The 18792-nt window shown below is 38.1% G+C and overlaps 1 protein-coding gene across 4 annotated transcripts in view; it reads right to left on the bottom strand.

Annotated features, from left to right (window-relative positions):
- Positions 1 to 18792, bottom strand: part of KCNQ5 (potassium voltage-gated channel subfamily Q member 5) — a 509402-nt gene that overhangs the window by 21355 nt on the left and 469255 nt on the right. For all 4 annotated transcript variants that reach the window (XM_027057408.2, XM_027057410.2, XM_027057409.2 and 1 more), the window contains one exon: positions 3111 to 3219. In XM_027057408.2, the coding sequence (XP_026913209.1) occupies positions 3111 to 3219 (109 nt within the window). The remainder of the gene's footprint in view (positions 1 to 3110; positions 3220 to 18792) is intronic.

Consider the following 18792-nt stretch of genomic DNA (forward strand, 5'->3'; position numbering starts at 1 on the left):
ATTTATTTAGCTGAATCAAGAAAAGGACACTTTTGCATAAGATTTAGGGATTTATACCAACAGACTCCTTTTCAGAACTGCTGATTATATGGGTTGGTCTTTTAATCATGTATTTTAAGAAAGTAAGTATTACTGTAAGTCAAATATTTCCAATTAAGTTATTAGCTCTTGGGTTTAGCTATTATGTTTTTAGAGAATCCGTGAATTTTAAGGGGAACTTGGAAATGAGTTTTTAAAAACCCAGTAAGCAGAATCTGGATATGGGAGAGAAAAACATCCCCCTTGAGTGTCACAAAGTAGCAAGCAGAAAGCTTCAGAAATTCACAAAAAGGAGATACATGTAAATAATAAAGTCCTGTTAAAAATAAGAACCAAGAAAGGATTCTGAAAAGCAAGGGAATTCTGCAAAGGACTTCACAAAAATCAGGCAAGTTTCAAGAGGATGGTACAAAAGTAAGTCTTAAGCTGCCACTAAAGTGCTTAGCTCGCGGAATAAACCTATTTCATTTTCTTTCATTCAGCTCACAATTCTTTTTATAGGGTGTGAGGCAAAAGCAGAAAGCTATGGAAAGTCTTGGGAAATGAACAAATTGGGTTAAGTATGACTTTTAGGAAACCTAATCTGTTCCCATTAGATAAGATTTTATGGTACTTGTTGCAAGTCACACTAATCTGTGGATAAACTACTCCACCTTCACATTAGGGTCTTTGAGGGGTGTAATGAATGAATGCAGAGAATTTCAAGGTGACTTCTTAGCCAGCCATGTCCAGTAAAACTTTCTGCAAAGATGATGGACTATATCTTCTGTGCCTAGTATAGTAGCCACTTGTGGCTCTTGGGCACTTAAAAGTGGATAGTGCCACTGATGAACTGAATTTTAAATTTTATTTAATTTTAATTCAAATTTAATTAGATTTATGTGGCCACTGGTGACTATATTGGACAATGCTGTTTAGGTCCTTTCTGTTCCTTTAACTGAAGACTTCAGGCATAATTTTACTACATATTCTTGGGTTTTCTGGGCTTTAATATTACTACCTAAGTCTTCTAGTTTCCCCTGGAGTAGTGTGATCATACAATTGTCCATACTGGGATACTTTGAGAAAGACAGGGTGTGTTAACAATGACCAATTATGATGAGACAAGAGGCATACTCTGGGATGGCCCAGGGCACAAAAGAAGGTTGGTCCCCTACTTATAGGGTTTGTTGCTTGAGGGTTCTGTTGAGAAGTAACCAAGTTTTACTTCCCTTTTTTTTTTTGGCCAGGGTGGGGGAGTGCCATTACAGATAAGATTTAAGTATCTTCTAGGGGTACACATTTTCATCAACCATGATTTGCTTTGCCATCACAAACATTTACCAAAATCTTTTATAACTCATTTCTGCTTTCCCAGTGATTCCCAAACATCAAGTAAAGCGATGTCTAATGATACTAAATGACCAACTAAAAATAGCAGTAAATAATCAGTCACGCTGATCTCTGAAATTAGACTAAGTATCTGAAGAGCTATATTGGGTTGGATATTTTATGTTTTCTTTTGGCTTTTTGGTAAGAGACAGAGAAAGCCAAAAAGACCAGAGGTATTTCTTTGCAAGAGAGTCACTCTGGGTTCCCTGACAGATTAAAATTCTCCCAAAGGGATCAAAACTAGGCAGGATGAGCACGCAGCAGTTTATTTAATCCAGAAGCTGGGTTTTGGAGGGAGTGGATCCTGGAAGTATAAAAGTAAGTTACTTTGGGTACGCTTTTAGCTTTTGCCATTGGGAGAGAAAGCATACTAAGATCAGTGTTTAAACTGAATATCTATTTAAAGAGTATTTAGAGGCCCAAATTCCTTCCTTGCCTCGGCCTGGTGGATGGCTGCCATGTGTATTCTCACCAGAGAAGAAGGATGGGGTTTTAGTCTCTGGAGAGGTCTCTGAACTGCAGGCTACCAGGCACATACTCTAACCTTAAACCTAACTCTAACCTGAACCCTAGCCCTACCCATGACTCCTAAAAACTAATGCTAATCCTAACCCTAAACCTAACTCTAATTCGAACCCTAACCCTGCTCCTAACTCCTAACCCTAACCTTATGGGAGGTCTCAAAACTGCAGGATACCAGGCAACAGCCTCACCATGGCCTTAACTCTAAACCTAACCCAGATCTGAAAAAAAAAAAAAAAAAAAAAAAAAAAAAAGGAAAAGAAAATGTGGTATATATATGCAATGGACTATTACTCAGCCATAAAAAGAATGAAATCTTGCCATTTGCCACGACGTGGACGGAGCAGAATATTATGCAAAACAAAATGATATATCAGTCAGAAAAAGACAAATACCATATGATTTCACTCATTTGTGGAATTTAAGAGACAAAACAAATGAGCAAAGGGAAAACAAAGAGAGGCAAACCAAGAAACAGACTCTTAGCTATTGAGAACAAACTGATGGTTACCAGTAGGGAGAGGGTGGGCAGATTAGCTAAAGAGGCAATGGGGATTTAGGAGCGCACTTGGCTGTGATGAGCACCTGAGGTTGTATGGAAATGTTGAATCATTATACTGTACAGCTGAAACTAGTACTGCACTGTATGTTGATTAACTGAAATTTAAATAAAAACTTAAAAAACAAAAGATCAGTGTTTGACATTATATTTCAGCAGGATAGGAGCAAGTCACTGCCCAGTACTTTACGTTTCCTCTTTTTTAGAACTCAACCTGTTTTGAAACAACCTAGTGGGATTTTTTCCTTGACACAAGATACAGAACATGGATTGGAGCATCAAGTCATAAAAATAATTTTAAAAATCCAACTGGATCTATACACTAAATGTCCTGAAAGCCACAAATTCTTCTGGTGAGCCAATTCTCATGGAATCTCTCTGGCATGGCCTGGCATTTCAAATCCTGCCGACCTTTTATATAACGCACTTTGTGTTGTGCACAGTAGAATTTTGTATTAAGAAAATATATTTCAGAATTTAATAGGCATGTGAATGAATAGGAACAGAGAAACTAATTATTTCAGGAGGTTTACCTGTAGGAAAAAGCACTTAGCAACATAGTCATTCACATAATCAGAGGTAGGTCTCTGACTCATTTTGTCAAAGGCTTTCCACCAACCTGATAGCTCGAATGACCGTTTTAAGCGGTGGGGTGAGGTCTTCTACTGATACGTCACACTGGCAGCCCTTTTCATCATATACATCATCAGTGCCAAGCGCTGTGTCAGCTGCAAGAGAAGATTACCAGTTAAATAATACCACCACCAGCAGTTTACAACATGTTTGCTGAATTTGTCTCACATAGGAATAGGGGGGAACTCACAGACTAAGCTTATAAACCGAGATATGTGTAAGGCCAGCCAATTGTTTTTCCCCATGTTATTCCTCCTCCTTTTCCTACAACCTCATTAATTTTATGTGATTTGAGATGAATACCTTTCTGAGCTGTTTTCCACGGGAAAGATGAAGCTGTTGACACACTGTCTTTCAGTCGTGGTGATGGATTTGTGTTGATCCACCCATGCTCTTTTGCCCAGTTCTTTTGAAACTAACTGCCAGCATTCAAATAACAGCTGTTTGGAATTAGGGAAACAGTCTTTGGATACTTAACTAACTGGCCTGTAAATATAGAGCTTGAAGCCCATGTCATTGACCCCATTAGCCCCAGGCCCTGAACAAGTGTGTAAGCAGCTACTCCAAGAATACTGACTACTTATAGGTTACTGGAAACCGGCAGCTCAGAAGAGAGTTTGCTTAAGATAGTACAGCCAAAGCTGAGAGATTTTCAGATTGGACAATCAAATCAGTTCTTAATAAATCGAGAAAATTAATTTTTGGGTTAATTGCAAAATTTGGAAAAGGGGGAAGGGTTATAATAAATACCAAATTAATAAAGACTTATAAAATTCATAAGGAATAAGCTCATACCATTGAAGCTTTGTTTTCAGCAACAAGATATTGAATACAAGTTAACATTTCTGGAATGGGGGATGGGTTAAATAAATATTGGTATGTTTATACAATGGAATATTAGGAAGCTGTTAAAAATGATGTTTAAGACTAGGGACTGGGATAATGTCACAATTTATTATTTAAAAAAATCTATATATCTTAAAAAAATCTTTTTTAATGTTTATCTTTGAGAGAGAGAGAAAGAGAGAACAGGGGAGGGGCAGAGACAGAGGGAGACATAGAATCCAAAGGAAGCTCTAGGCTCCAAGCTGTAGGCATGGAGCCCGACAGGGGACTCAAACTCACGAACTGCGAGATCATGACCTGAGCCGAAGTCGGATGCTTAACCGACTAACTCACCCAGGTGCCTCTAAAAAAAAAATCTATATATCTGGGATTAAGAATGGTTTTATTCTTTTTGCTTGGCTATATATATATGTGTGTATATATATATATTTATATAATGTTTATTTATTTTGAGAGAGACAGAGTGCATGAGCATAAGTGGGGAAGGGGCAGAGAGAGAGAGAGAGAATCCAAAGCAGGCTTTGCACTGTCAGCATGGAGCCCAATGTGGGGCTCAAACTCACAAACCATGAGATCATGACCTGAACCAAAATCAAGAGTCGGAAGCTTAACTGACTGAACCACCCAGGCACCCTACTTAGCTATAATTTTCTAAAATTTCTACAATGAACATGTATTACCTTGGTAGTAAAATAAATAAAGTAATAAAAATACACTCATGAGAGATGAGTTATGTAGCCTCTAAATACTATTTCAGCCTCCTTAAATGTTAAGGTGCACTAAAGGATTAACACCGCTTTCTGTTGCCTTTGCTCTGCCCAGTGTTCATTTGCTAAGTCATGAAAAGAAGAGAATTTGCTGTGAGTTGTCTTGGTTGGGTTCAAAATCCTAAAAGGCTATTAGAAGTCCATTCACTGAAGCAGTGCTTATATTTGGACTGCAGCTGGTGCATCATTTAGACTATTTACTGTGTGGTTACTCAGTTTATTGTGTGCTGAGAGCAGAAGTAGTGGTATGGAAAGATATGTAAATGGGTCTTCATAACCCTTCTTCATGGTCCTTCTGGCCTTCCTGCCCTCAAGCCTAGTGAGAGGGTAAGACAGAGCTACCACTTCATGATAATGAAAATAATAGCAACCACTCATTGACATTTATGCCAGGCACTTAGGTGAAGCTTCTGCAACGATTAGTTTTCTCACTTATAGCAACTCTCCCAGTTGGTGGTGATATTATGCTTGGTTTTTAGAAGCCAAAACTGAGGCTTAGAGAAGGTAAGTATCTCACGTGAGGCCACAAAAGTGGTCAGTGGAGACAGTAAATTGCGGAGCATGTGGTTAAAATCCAGTTCCGGAGTCTGTGAAGCCTTTGTGCTTTACGTTGCATTACCCAGTGTCAGCATGGGTTCAGGGTTCCATAATGGGTTCAGGAGTGGCGTGCAACATGCCAGGAGAGAGCAGGGGAGAGAGATCATCGCAAGCCTCATTGGTGCAGCATATCCCTGGGGGGTATGTTCTCAACTTCTCTCCAGAAGAGTTTGCTACAGTTTATTTTTTAAATTATTATTAGTTTTTTAATTTAATTTTTTATTCTTTAAAATTTACATCCAAATTAGTTAGCATATAGTGAAACAATGATTTCAGGAGTAGATTCCTTAATGCCCCTTACCCATTTAGCCCATCCCTATATTTAATTGTTTTTGAGAGAGACAGCATGGTTGGGGGAGACACCAAGAGAGGAGGTCAGAGGATGCAAAGTGGACTCTGAGCTGATAGCTACAAGCCCAATGCGGGGCTTAAACCCAGGAACCGTGAGATCGCGACCTGAGCGAAAGTCAGTCGCTCAACCGACTGAGCCCCCCAGGTGCCCCAGTTCATGACAGTTTAAATGAGAGTATTGACCCAGTCTGACACTTGGTTCTAACTCAGTGATGAGCTTGAGGGTAGCTGGCCCATTTCGCTTGATTGACCACCTACACAACACAGCCCTTTCAGTGCACAACATGCCCAAGGTTAGATGACATTCTTGCAGGAACTGTTTGCAATTTCTTCCTCCGATTTGATCCTAACCTGTTTTTAGTTGGTGGAGTGGGCTGAATAGTATTGCCCTAAAGTTCATATGCACTTGGAACACTAGAATATGGCCTTATTTGGAATAAGGGTCTTTGCAGATGTAATTAAGGTAAGGTTGAAGATGAGGTCATACTGGGTTAGGGTGGGCCCTAAATCCAATGAAAATGTCCTTATAAGGTAGAAAAGGAGAAGATACAGGAACAAAGAAAAGATGGAAGTGGAGACTGGAGTAGTGCATTTAGAAGTCAAGAACACCAAGAATTCTGGGCAACCACAAAACAGAGAGGCATGGGATGGTTTCTCCCTCAGAGTCTCCAGAAGGAACCAACCCTGGTGCTGCCCTGATTTCTTGAACCGTGAGAGAAGAAATTTCTGTTGTTTCAAGCCACCCAGTGTGTGGTAATTTGTTATGGCATCCCTAGGAAACTAACACAGCGGGGAAAACATTTCTTCATGGTTTCTAAATCTTCACTCAAGGACAATAATAATGATGATAATAACTGTAATAAGAGCTTTTTAGGGAAATCTAATTATGTGCCAAGAAATTTAATTAATTGCTTCAAATCCCACAAGAGGTATGGGTAATAATGTTTTATTGTTATATTTAACATGATATTAAAATGAAATATAGGCATATATTTAATATAATATATGTCATATTATATTAAATAATGCCCTATTTTACAGACTATGAAAGCAAGGCACAGAAAGCTGAGAAGCTTTCCCATGGACAAATGAAGAGTAAGTGACAGAACCAGAATTTAAATGTGGGCAGTTGGGTTTTGGAGCTGCACTATTAATTAAATATTTCCTAACCCTGAGACTCATTTCTGACTCCTTCAAGATTTGTCTTTCTTGTTTCTTGTCATCTGGACTCCCTTCTCTTGCATTACATTTTCATCCACATGACTGTGTGCACCTGGCTCTCATGGTCTCAGCTGAAGTGATCCCATAACACCGAGAGAGAACTGTATTCAGAGGAGTGTGATTTCCATGGCCAAGTGCCGAAGGAGACCTAGAAATAGGTCCCATGGAGGCTGGATGGTCATTGGGTGCTATTATGGAACACTTTGAGATGTCCAGATGTTAGCTCCCTTCAAGAAATATCAAATAATGCACTTAATCAGGATCCTCAGGACAGAATCCACAAAAGTATTTTACGCTGTCCTTCAAAAAAGGAATATGTGACTGCTTTCCTCATCTGAACTCTAATGAGAGGTGCTTCTAACATGGTCCCACTTCATATCTCAGAAAGCTGGGGAACACTGGAGAGGCTACAAGGAAGGCAGATCCTGCGATGCCTGTGCCAATGGCTTATCTGCTTGAAAATTCCATGTAACCAGCCATAACACAATGATGTATGTCCAAAACAATTAAATAGCATAAAATACTAGGTCCTTTAATTATGAGGTTAGTGGAAAACTTTATCAGCAGGTGTGTACTGTTACAATAGGCACAAAAGGTAAAGATAATGAAACTATAATGTTCTCACTGATTGTGAATGAAACTGGAAACATCCCAAATGATTACGAGACAGTTTCCATCCAGCTTAACTCTGCTTCACCTCGCCCCTGTTCTGTACCCCAATAAGAGCTTTAGTTTAGCCATACTGTTTACAGTTAGCTTTAGTTTAGCCATACTTTAGTTTTAGCCATACAGGCAGGGCAGAAGATGGGAGTCGGTCACCAACTGCATCATATCCAAATGCACCTTACTGTGGAATGTTATACCACTAATAACTTGATTGTTCAAGGCATAAATTAAATTCTCAGTCTTCAAAGAGATATTTTTTGTAGGTTAGGTCAGAGCAAATGAATAGGAAATATATGTTTGCTGGCATGTACTGAAGCAAGGGCTGAGTTAGGAATTTTTTCTCCTTATTTCAAAGCCACAAAAATGGGGAAAATGCAGTCTTTCTCCTTCACAACTATCTTGAGATGTCCACTTTCTTTCCTGTGAGGTTAATAGCACATTAAATGTCTTTCACATGATTCCTAGAGGCTTAAGACGTTTAGTGAATTTTAAGGCACCTAGATGGGGCTACATTTTCAGCCAAGCCTGGCTATCTGCTCTCCAATCATATCTGGCTCTCTTCCCTTGCATTCTGGGACATGTGGGTTATGGGTACATAAGCTCATGTGAGCATCAGTCTGCACAACACCTAATCACAGAAAGCAAGATGCCAATAGAGTGAGATGCTCCCTGGAAGGCCCACTCCCTGCGGGCAATCCTCCCAGGTGTGGGGAACCTGACCCAGTGGAAGATCTGTGCCTAGAGATAAAAGAAGTTTAAAATACAACCCTTTATCTCTCCCAACCCTCTCCTGTTTCCTATTAATTAGCAGTATTCAAAATTTGCTTTCAAATACTTTGTTCCCTACATTTTGGAAAATCTATTTCACAGTGTTTGGAAAAGATCACGTAAACCTTAGATGATGAAGAGAGAGGACGTAAAGGATATTCTGAAAACTTCCGCTATATCCCAAGACTGTTTTTTCTGTTCCCACTATGAAATTCTGCCATCAAGATGTAGGTAGTTGTGAAAAAAGGAGAAGTAGTTTCTAGTTCTTTCTCTTGGTCACCTCCGTTTGCAGATTAGATTTATTTCTACATTTCTTAATGAAATGTTACAATGGTTTTCTACCTTGCCTGTATGTAAGAATCAGCTGGGGAGTATTAAAAAACAAACAAACAAAAAAACCTTAATACCCAGAACATCCTCAGGACTAATAACATGAGGAAACTGAGGGCTGGCATCCAGGCCAAAAAATGACATTCCATGGTTTCCTCTCAGCCAGAGCTTAGGAGTGTGTTTGACTAGTCTGCCATTGGATTTGGGCTAATTCTCCATGTTTTCCCCAATACCACTAGTATATTTTTCATGGGAACAATTTGAGACAATACAGGTGCTTCAACAGAAAGAGGAAATGCTTGCCAGAAAACAATTTTAAAAACATCCCTTGACAAATTGGTGATATAGGAGCTAGGTTTCAGTTTTTTTACACAGCTAAAGGCCTCAGTTTTCAGAATCTCAGTTCTTGATTCTATCACTCAGTCATCTGAAACCCCACTCTTTACAGGCCTTGCCTTGGCATTGTTCTCTTAGAAAGGAATCACCACTGTTTTTACGCACAAGAGGCTTACATGTTCATCATTCAAAATAAAATCAAATTGTCAAAATGTAGCAGAAAATATTTGTTTTGTCTGTAGAGGAATGATAATGTCCTGATGTTTGGGTCAGTAGAAGAAATTATAAAGGACACAGCTGACAGCTTTGATCATGAATACAGAAAATGTTACTACCTGAAATAACTAAATTACAATGCAAAGAAAAATGCTTGATTAGGAAAACAATGGAAAGATATAAAAAGGCTTAATATTTGTAATGCATAAAGAGCTTATTTGAAGGGATCAAAATTCAAAATGTAAATGTATAAATAAGCCTGTCAGGAGAGACCACTAGTATCAAAAAATGACAGAAAACTATTCAACCTAACTAGAAATAACATAAATATAAATTAAAGCTATGTGAATGTATGGGCTTACACCAACTTAATTAGCAAAAAAAAATAATGACTAATACTAATAATACTGAGGTGAATCTGGTGACTCTGACATTGCTAGTGACCATGTAAATTGGAACAAAATTTTATAATCAGCAATCTTATAATTTTACACCAGAGACATCTTCTTTGGAAATAATTTCAAAAAAGAAAATAAAGGCAGCTTAATACAATAATGTTTACAGCATTATTGTCCATTGTAGAGAAATAGTTATAGAAATTTCAATGTCCCAAAGTAGGAAACTGTCAGTTATGGTAAATTACAGTATTTGACCATGATGCTGTACTACACAGCTACAAAAAAGATAATTATGAGTAGTGCAGTATAATATTAAAGTATGTATTTTTAAATGCTCAGTAAAATTAAAATATGAAACTAAATATTCATGTTGATTATAACTATGTACAGTGATACATAAAAAGAAAACCAATGGAAACAGAATATCTAAAAATAAAATTGGCTGTACTGAGCATGAAATTATAAATGATTTGTATTACTTTTAAAATTCTGTAAGGAAGGGTGCCTGGGTGGCTCAGTCAGTTAAGCATCTGACTTTGGCTCAGGTCATGATCTCATGGTTTCTGAGTTCCAACCCCATGTCAGGTTCTGTGCTGATAACTCAGAGCCTGGAGCTTGCTTCAGATTCTGTGTCTCCCTCTGTCTCTCTGCCCCACCCCCGCTTGTGCTCTCTCTCTGTCTCTCTCCCTCTCTCTCTCAAAAAGTAAATAAACATTAAAAAAATAAAATAAAATTCCATAAGGAATTTAAAGATTTTTTCTATCACAAAAATATTATAATGGAGTATTTGAAAAATAGAAAAACAATGAGAGTGAAGAAAAAAAATCTTCCCAAGTTCCAGAACTTAAAGGAAACAATTATTATAATGTAATTATTACAATAAAATTGAGGAGGATGGAAATTCACAATACATTTTTATTTTGGGAATTTAAATGAAGCCTATTATAAATTCTATTCCATTATGCTATGGGGAGCATACATTAAAGTGGCCACTGTTAATGGCGGTGATAACTAATTTATTACATTCTGTTATGATTTATAATTTATTTTCCAGGCATTCCTTCCTTCTGTGGCTGTTGTGTTTCAATTACCTTTCCCCACGATCATTTTCCAACACCTTAAATATCATCCTGAAATTAGAGATTCCATTTTCGTCATGTGCTAGTCCGAAGGCAATTCCTTTAATCCAGTTAGAGTTTAGAATAGCTGCTTGGGCCCTGCTGTAGTAGTGCGATTTCATTTCACTATGTCCTTGGTCAAGGCTTTTTTCTTGTTGAGTTAGATGCTGCTATGTCATCAACAAGATGTACTGGGTTCTCAAGGTACTAATAAGGAACCTAGAAAAATACTCCAGTTAATAGATATTTTATTCTAGATGTTTTTCTTTTCAAATACTTTTTTTAATACTTTTTTAAAATGTTTGTTTATTTTTGAGAGAGAGAGAGACAGAGTGTGAATGGGGGAGGGGCAGAGAGAGAGGGAGACACAGAATCCGAAGCAGGCGCCAGGCTCTGAGCTGTCAGCACAGAGCCTGATGTGGGACTTGAACCCACAAACCATGAGATCATGACCTGAGCCGAAGTCAGCCGCTTAACCGACTGAGCCACCCAGATGCTCCTTTTCCAATACTTTTTAAAACTTGTTCTTCTCCCATTATAATAATAATACATGCTCACTGTAGAAACTTTGAATTTTATTTTATTATTTAAAAAAATTTTTAATGTGTATTTATTTTTGAGAGAGAGAGTGTGCAAGTGGGGAAGGCCCAGAGAGAGAGGGAGACACAATCCAAAGCAGGCTCCAGGCTCTGAGCTGTCGGCACAGAGCCCGACCTGGGGCTTGAACTCGATCATGACCTGAGCTGCAGTTGGACGCTTAACTGACTGAGCCACCCAGGCGCCTCTAAAACTTTTAAGTTTAAATTGAATAATAAAGAATGAGAATAATTTGTTTATAGTTTTAACACTCTGAGGCAGATCCTATTAAATTTTGGCCTGTTCCCTTCCACTCCCTTTTCCTCTGCATTATCTGCTATTTAATGTCAAAGTCAATTTTTCAACACAGATTGCAAGTTGGGACATCTCTGGGTGCCATGTGAGGGAACTTTATTCGTATAGCTCAGCTTCATTCAACCTCACCTCATTATATATAGCCTTTCCATCCCAACCTCCAGCCGCACCAGACTACCAAAGGTTTTTCCAGGTGCTGTTTAGGCGTCAGTTAACTTTGGATACTCTCCCCAAGGGTAGTGTCGACACACCCCTATCCATTCTCCTCCCTGTTTTTTTTTTTTTTGGCTGGCAATCTCTGGGTGCTAAATTTTCAATCAATAGATTATATTATGTGCAGGGCACTGCAAAAACAAGGCACCCTCCTCCCCGTGGAGACAACATCAGAATATTCAGAAAAAAAATTTACATTTTAGCACGCATAAAAGTTTTGCACCATTTTGAAAACTAGAATTTTATCTTGATGCTTAGCAATGACTGATATTTTGAGTTATCCAAAACAGAGAGGGTGAGCTATAGAGGGAAGCATGACAAAGTTTAGAGCCTCGGATCCAGCTCTGCAATTATAAGCCCTTTGAGAGTTTACCACCTCCGTGAAAGGCAGCCTGATGCCCGACACTGACTCAGCCGTCTTCCTCCACTGTGAGCACATAGCTCTCTGACAGTTGTTACAAAGTATTATGCTTGATTGTTTGCAAGCCCCTTTCTTTGCTAGACATGAACTCTGTGAGGGCAGGGGCCATGTCTTTTAATTTTTGTGTCTATCTACCATGTATCTTCTCATTCATGTGCCTTCTGCTCTTAAAACACTGCATGGTTGAGAGAACACACTCAATGAATGTTTGGCTCATGAGTGATGAAGCATTTCCCCTAGGCTCCGTGACAGTAGTCCCTGTTCAATAATGTCTGGATTTAGGATTTTAAAATTTGGTGGTTGGGCAGATGACGTTTCACTGTGTTCTTGTTTACTGGGTGGATCACCTCCCCAAGTTGAGAGACAAGTGTCTTCACTGAAGGAAGTTGTCAGCTGAGCAGTCAGGATGGCCCTAGTCTCTCAACTTTGTGTTCAGAGATGGATGAATTCAGAGCCTTTGCCTTGAGCACTCTGTGGCCTGGAGGGCCCTTTATTTTAGTAATGATAGCTGTAATTAATTTAGCCCTTCTATGTGAGGTGGTTTACAGTACAAACTGTAATTTAAAATATAAGACTGCCAGTTTGGAAATGCTATGCTCATTTTACAGATGAAGAAACTGTAGCTGAACAAGGTTAAATAACTGCCTAAGATACAGGGTTATTAAGGGCAGAGCAATAAAATTGAGATCATGTCTGTCTGTGTGCAAGTCTCCAATGGCTCCTCATTTTTTCCAGAGTAAAAGCCTGTCTTTTCTAGGGCTACAAGGCCCTGTATGTCTGTCTCTCCTCCATTTCCTTTCTGATATCATTTCCCATCATTATCCCCCTGGCTCTTTTCCCTCCAGGCTTCTCTTCTCTCTCACAGGCCTCCTAGTTGCTCCTTAAAGGAGCCTGCACCTCTTCTTAGGTCTATCTTTGAGGAATTGTCTCCAGAAAACCTGGAGCCTCTTTAGCTGCTTTGGGTCTCTGCTCAGTATTAGTTCTTTAGGAGAACTACCTGGACCACCCTCTGTAAGTACATACCTCCCTACTCCACCAATCTGTGTGTCTCCTTACCTTTCGCTCCTTTTTGCTTTTTCTACAGCACTCACGTTAATATATGATTTACTTGTTGGTGTTTATTATTTCTTTTCCCTACTAGAATGTAAAATCTACAAAGGCCAGTATCTTGTTCTCTGATGTATCTCACTCACCTCGAGGAGCAGTGTGCTAATATTTAATAAGAGAACCATCAGGGTAAGGGAAGTCCCTTCTACTCTAGGATCTATCTTACTGGTTACAAAGTATAATTTACTAACTAACTTCTGGATTTTGGCCACCTTGCTGTTTTCTCTTTTACCGTAGTGTGTGTGTGTGTGCGTGTGTGTGTGTGTGTGTGATTTTTCATGACTAGGTATACTCTGAGATCCTACTGTAAAAAAAATCTAATTTTTCCTCATAATGCTTAATTTTTACAGGATTAAAAAAAAATTTTTTTTTTCAACGTTTATTTATTTTTGGGACAGAGAGAGACAGAGCATGAACGGGGGAGGGGCAGAGAGAGAGGGAGACACAGAATCGGAAACAGGCTCCAGGCTCTGAGCCATCAGCCCAGAGCCTGACACGGGGCTCGAGCTCACGGACCGCGAGATCGTGACCTGGCTGAAGTTGGACGCTTAACCGACTGCGCCACCCAGGCGCCCCATACAGGATTTTAAAATAGGGTTTTCTAGGCCATATATGAAACACTCATATACTAACATTATACTCAATGGTGAGAAACAGTTTTTCTTTAAGATCAGCAATAAGACAAGGGTATCCACCCATACCATTTTTTAAAATTTATTTATGTACTGGAAGTCCTAGCCACAGCATTCAGACAAGAAAAGAAACTTGCACCAAAAATAATAAAATACCTAGGAATAAACTTAACCAAGGAGGTGAAAGACCTGTAATCTGAAGACTGTAAAACCGATGAAAGAAATTGAAGAGGACGCAAAGAAATGGAAAAGGATTCCATGCTCCTGGATAGGAAGAACAAATATTGTTAAAATGTCAATACTACCCAAAGCAATCTACAGATTTAATGCAATCTCTATCAAAATACCAACAGAAATCACTAAGTTGTACGTCTGAAACTAATGTAACATTGTGTGTCAAGTATACTTTAATTAAAAAAAAGAAAATAAAATAGGATTTTCCTCCAGTGGTCCATGAAAATATTTAAGAAGCAAAATAAGTTTCAAGTAAATGAATGAATAACTTCTATAGTAGAACCTGGGGAATATCTGTTGAGTGAATGTCACACACTATACTTTTATTTTTAGGTGAAATGCAACTTGTAGGTCCACTTTAAATTTTGGGTCTGTAAGTTTATGATTAGTAAATAATAGAAAAAAATTTAATATCAGTACAATAAGCAAGAGGGATTTCTCTCTAGCTATCTATATCATCCATGTTGATATAATAATAAAGGCAATCCAGATTTATTATTCCCTTCAGGAACAATGCAACATTAATGAAAATGTAATTATATTAGAGTGAGATACAGCATAACTTCATACAGTCACTTTTGGATATTCACACCTTTGTGCTTTTCCAAATGTGACATTTATTCCAGTATCTTATATTGCTAATATTGTAGGGACAAATCGTGAAATTTCAGTCATGTGGCCATTGTTCACTCAGTCCTGAATTTTAGGAGATTTGGAGTAAGTAACTTAAAAATGAGTTCTCATTAAGAATTTGGAAATCATCTTACTGAATTCCCATAGAAATAAAAAATAATTTTATAAAGAAACTTTTCTTGCATCTGTGAACATATTCCCATTAATTTTTTTCTAGATTGGAGAATTAAAATGCTATATCATATTTGAAAAAAATTCTGAAAAACCAAAAATTTATTTTTACTGAAAAAAAATCCAAGTACACTTATCTGTGACATAAACTGATTTCAAAGTAATATATCCTCTTGAATTTTTAAGGTGATGTTCTAGTTAAAGATATAACTTTAATATTTTGACCAAGTAATTGAATTTTCCTGTGTATTTTTTTTAACCAAAGTAGATGCAATTTATATAGCAAATCTTGCTAGCACAAATGAAGATTACATAATTTAGCTGTGCTCGCTGTGTATTGTACTTTATTATTATTATTATTATTATTATTATTATTATTTTTGGTGCTATGACATTCTTGACAGGGAACAGAAAATTTGGGACCCAGAATAGTCCTAGTACCCACAACAGAAGTGACGAGCTACATTCAAATCCACTATCAGAGGAAGTGCAGCTTACTTTTCTTCCCCCCTAAAGACAGTTATATCTATAGTATCCTGTGAATATCACATTCTGACAATATGGCCTATATGCTTTTAAAACTCCTTCAGCTCCATGGAAGATTTTCATAAAAAAAGAAAATACAGTTAACCTTTGACTAGACTTGACTACTTTGTTATTGGCGTGGCCTAGCAGTGGTTTCCAATTTTTTTGATTTCCAGCCACAGTAAGAAATACACATACTAGTGTGATCCAGCCCATGTGTGCACACGCACGTGCACACACACAAACTTAAGATGGAAATTCCTTTCAGGGTTAAGATGGTAGATTGAACATACACATTTAATCTTGATCCCTCAAAAACCCACTAAAACTATAGTGATGAGATTATTTTTAAAAGGACATAAGCCCATAAAAGGAACAGAAGAGGAGGCAGCAACGACATAATTTTGGAAGTGGGAAAGCAGATGGACAAGTTAGGTAACTGACTAGCTGATACCAGAGAGAAAACCCTATGCCAACATTGGGAAAAGCTGAGGAATAACAAAATTTACACTTCAGAAAACTCAAAAGGCTCAGGAATTGGCAGCACTAGGTATCTCTGGGGATAACTGAGACAAGGCAGGCTGTGTGCAATCTGTCCCACAACCTGGGGTGTATGCTCCTCTCCTTTTCCAGCAGAAGACTGAATGGAAGCCTTTGGACAAGGGGTCATCAGGCACAGGTGAAGGAGGGGTATTATACCCCAAACAAGGCTATCAAGTGACCATAAACAGCCGGAACATTGAAAACCCACTGGTACCCTGTCACCATCATAACACTGGCAGCTGGACCTTTGCTCTCCAGGTAGCAGTTTGGATGGGTACTCTCTGCAGAATGTGATCAGCCCAAGAAAAAAGAGCTAAAGGTATTGACACAGGAAATTCCCCAAGAAATGGCAACCCCAGGTCAATGCATGGTGAAGATCAAAGGTGATCAGTCCCAATCATATGCTCAGAAATTCCAGTCACCTTCGTCACCTTCCACCCTTCATTATGAAAAGACATGCAAGGTTTACCAAATATCTGAGGAAAATTTCCCAAACAAAGATAAACACCAAAATCAACTAGAAGGAGACTAAGAAAAAGAAAATTTCAAAACACTGTCATTAATATCTTTACAGAGATAAGGTAAGAGAGTATATCTATAAAACAAACATGGAAGCTAAAATAAAGGGACACAGTAAACAGCAACATCAACAGAGAAACTTAGCAATGATAGCAGAAATAAAAATCTCAGTAAGAGGTTGGAGCATAAACCCTAGAATTGGCCAAAACTCCTAGAAAGTATAGCAAAATCATAAAGAGGTGGAAAAGTGAGAGGAAAGAAAAAAATCAGAAGGCCAGTCCACAGGCACAGCTTATGGATTTCTGTAAGAGACAACAGAGAAAATGAAGAGAGATCATTAAAAACAAAGAAACAAACAGAAGATTATGAATTATCAGTTTGAAATAACTCCTTGAGTGGGGTTACTCCTACAATACAGTGGATAAAAATTTATCCATACCAAAAAACATCATAATGAAAATTCAGAACACAGGGGACAGACAACATGGGGGACAAAAAGTGGATTCTACAAGCTACCGAAGACAAAAACAACTCACTGCTGGTCACATACAACAATCAGAATGGCTTTGGACCTAACAATACTGAAAAGAAGCACACAGGGGTGCAATGTTTTCAAAATTCTGAAGGGAAATTATTTCCAGCCTAAAATTTGATACCAAGCAAACTATCAAGTAGCACGGGGATTAAAAAAAAAAAAAAAAGCCATTTCAGACATGGAAAGTCACTTTTTTTTTTTTTTTGCTTTCCTTGCAAAAAATGTACTGTTTGATATACCTCATCAAAATAGGAAAGTAAACCAAGAGAGAGGAGGACCCAAGCACAGGAGACACAACAGGAATCACAGAATGATGGTGTAGGAAAACTTCTGTGTGATCACAGTGTGCCAGGTGAAGATGGTAATTGGTTTAGGCAGGACAAGGGACAGGCACACTGCCTGCTGTCAGTGTCATGCCTTCTGTCAACATCCCATCTTTGTACCTGAAAAGGTATTGGAGTTTTACTATCTGAAAAGGTATTGGAGTTTTACTATCTGAAATCAAGAAAGACATGAATATGAGTCCCTATAAACTGGGAATTCAATCCAGGAAAAAGTCAAAAGAAATTCAAAAGATAATGGCTGTGGAGCAGGCTTAGAGAACAGTCAGCTTAGCTCTAAGGAGGATTCATTCCAGGATGAATTCTCCAAGAAAAGTCACAATGGAATTCATCAGTTACCTGATGAAACTGATCCTGTGGAAAATCTTACTGACAGATTACTAGAAGATGTGGGAAGAATTACAAAAGCAATAATAATAAACAGGACATTTATTTATTACAGGGACAGCAAAAAGTAAGAAACAACTGTAGTGCAATGTAACACATAAGCATAATGTGGACCCTGAATTTTGACTTATCAAAGAATTACAAAACCAAAACAATAAAAAAAAATAAAAGTGAAAACAAAAAATAAAACCAAAAAAATTTGCAAAGCCTAGGTTGGAAGGATGGGAGGGTCTGCAGAAGAGAAATAGCAAAAAAAGCAAAAAAGAAAAAAAGGCTAAATCTTCATTTACTAAAATTGGAAGTAAATAGATAATGTTCAAAACTGATTAATCAGAAGGTAGTTATACACACCTGCTATCAAAAATATGGAAATTTATAAATCTCAGAAGAAACAGCCAAAAAATAGAAAGATTTGCTTCTAGGGGTGCCTGGGTGGCTCAGTCGGTTAAGCATCTGACTTCGGCTCAGGTCACGATCTCGCGGCCAGTGACTTCGAGCACCACGTTGGGCTCTGTGCTGACAGCTCAGAGCCTGGAGCCTGCTCCATATTCTGTGTCTTCCTCTCTTTGACCTCTCTTTCTCTCTTTGACCCTCCCATTCATGCTCTGTCTTTCTCTGTCTCAAAAATAAATACACATTAAAAAAGAAAAAAGAAAAGAAAGAGTTGCTTCTGGAATGGAGGCCTGGGGATAGAGCAGAAGAGCAGAGCAGAGCAGGGAACCACCATATTCTTTAATAAAGGGTTTATATTATTTGACTGGAGTTATCAATTTAAACTTTCAATTTTATAAATGGTAATCATAAATTTAAATTTGTAATCGTAGGTTCACATGCAGTTGTAGGAAATAATACAGAGATCCTGTCTACCCTTTATTCAGAGTTTCCCAATGGTAATATCTTGC

Source organism: Acinonyx jubatus, chromosome B2 (assembly GCF_027475565.1).
Source record: "Acinonyx jubatus isolate Ajub_Pintada_27869175 chromosome B2, VMU_Ajub_asm_v1.0, whole genome shotgun sequence".
NCBI classification, from domain to species: domain Eukaryota; kingdom Metazoa; phylum Chordata; class Mammalia; order Carnivora; family Felidae; genus Acinonyx; species Acinonyx jubatus.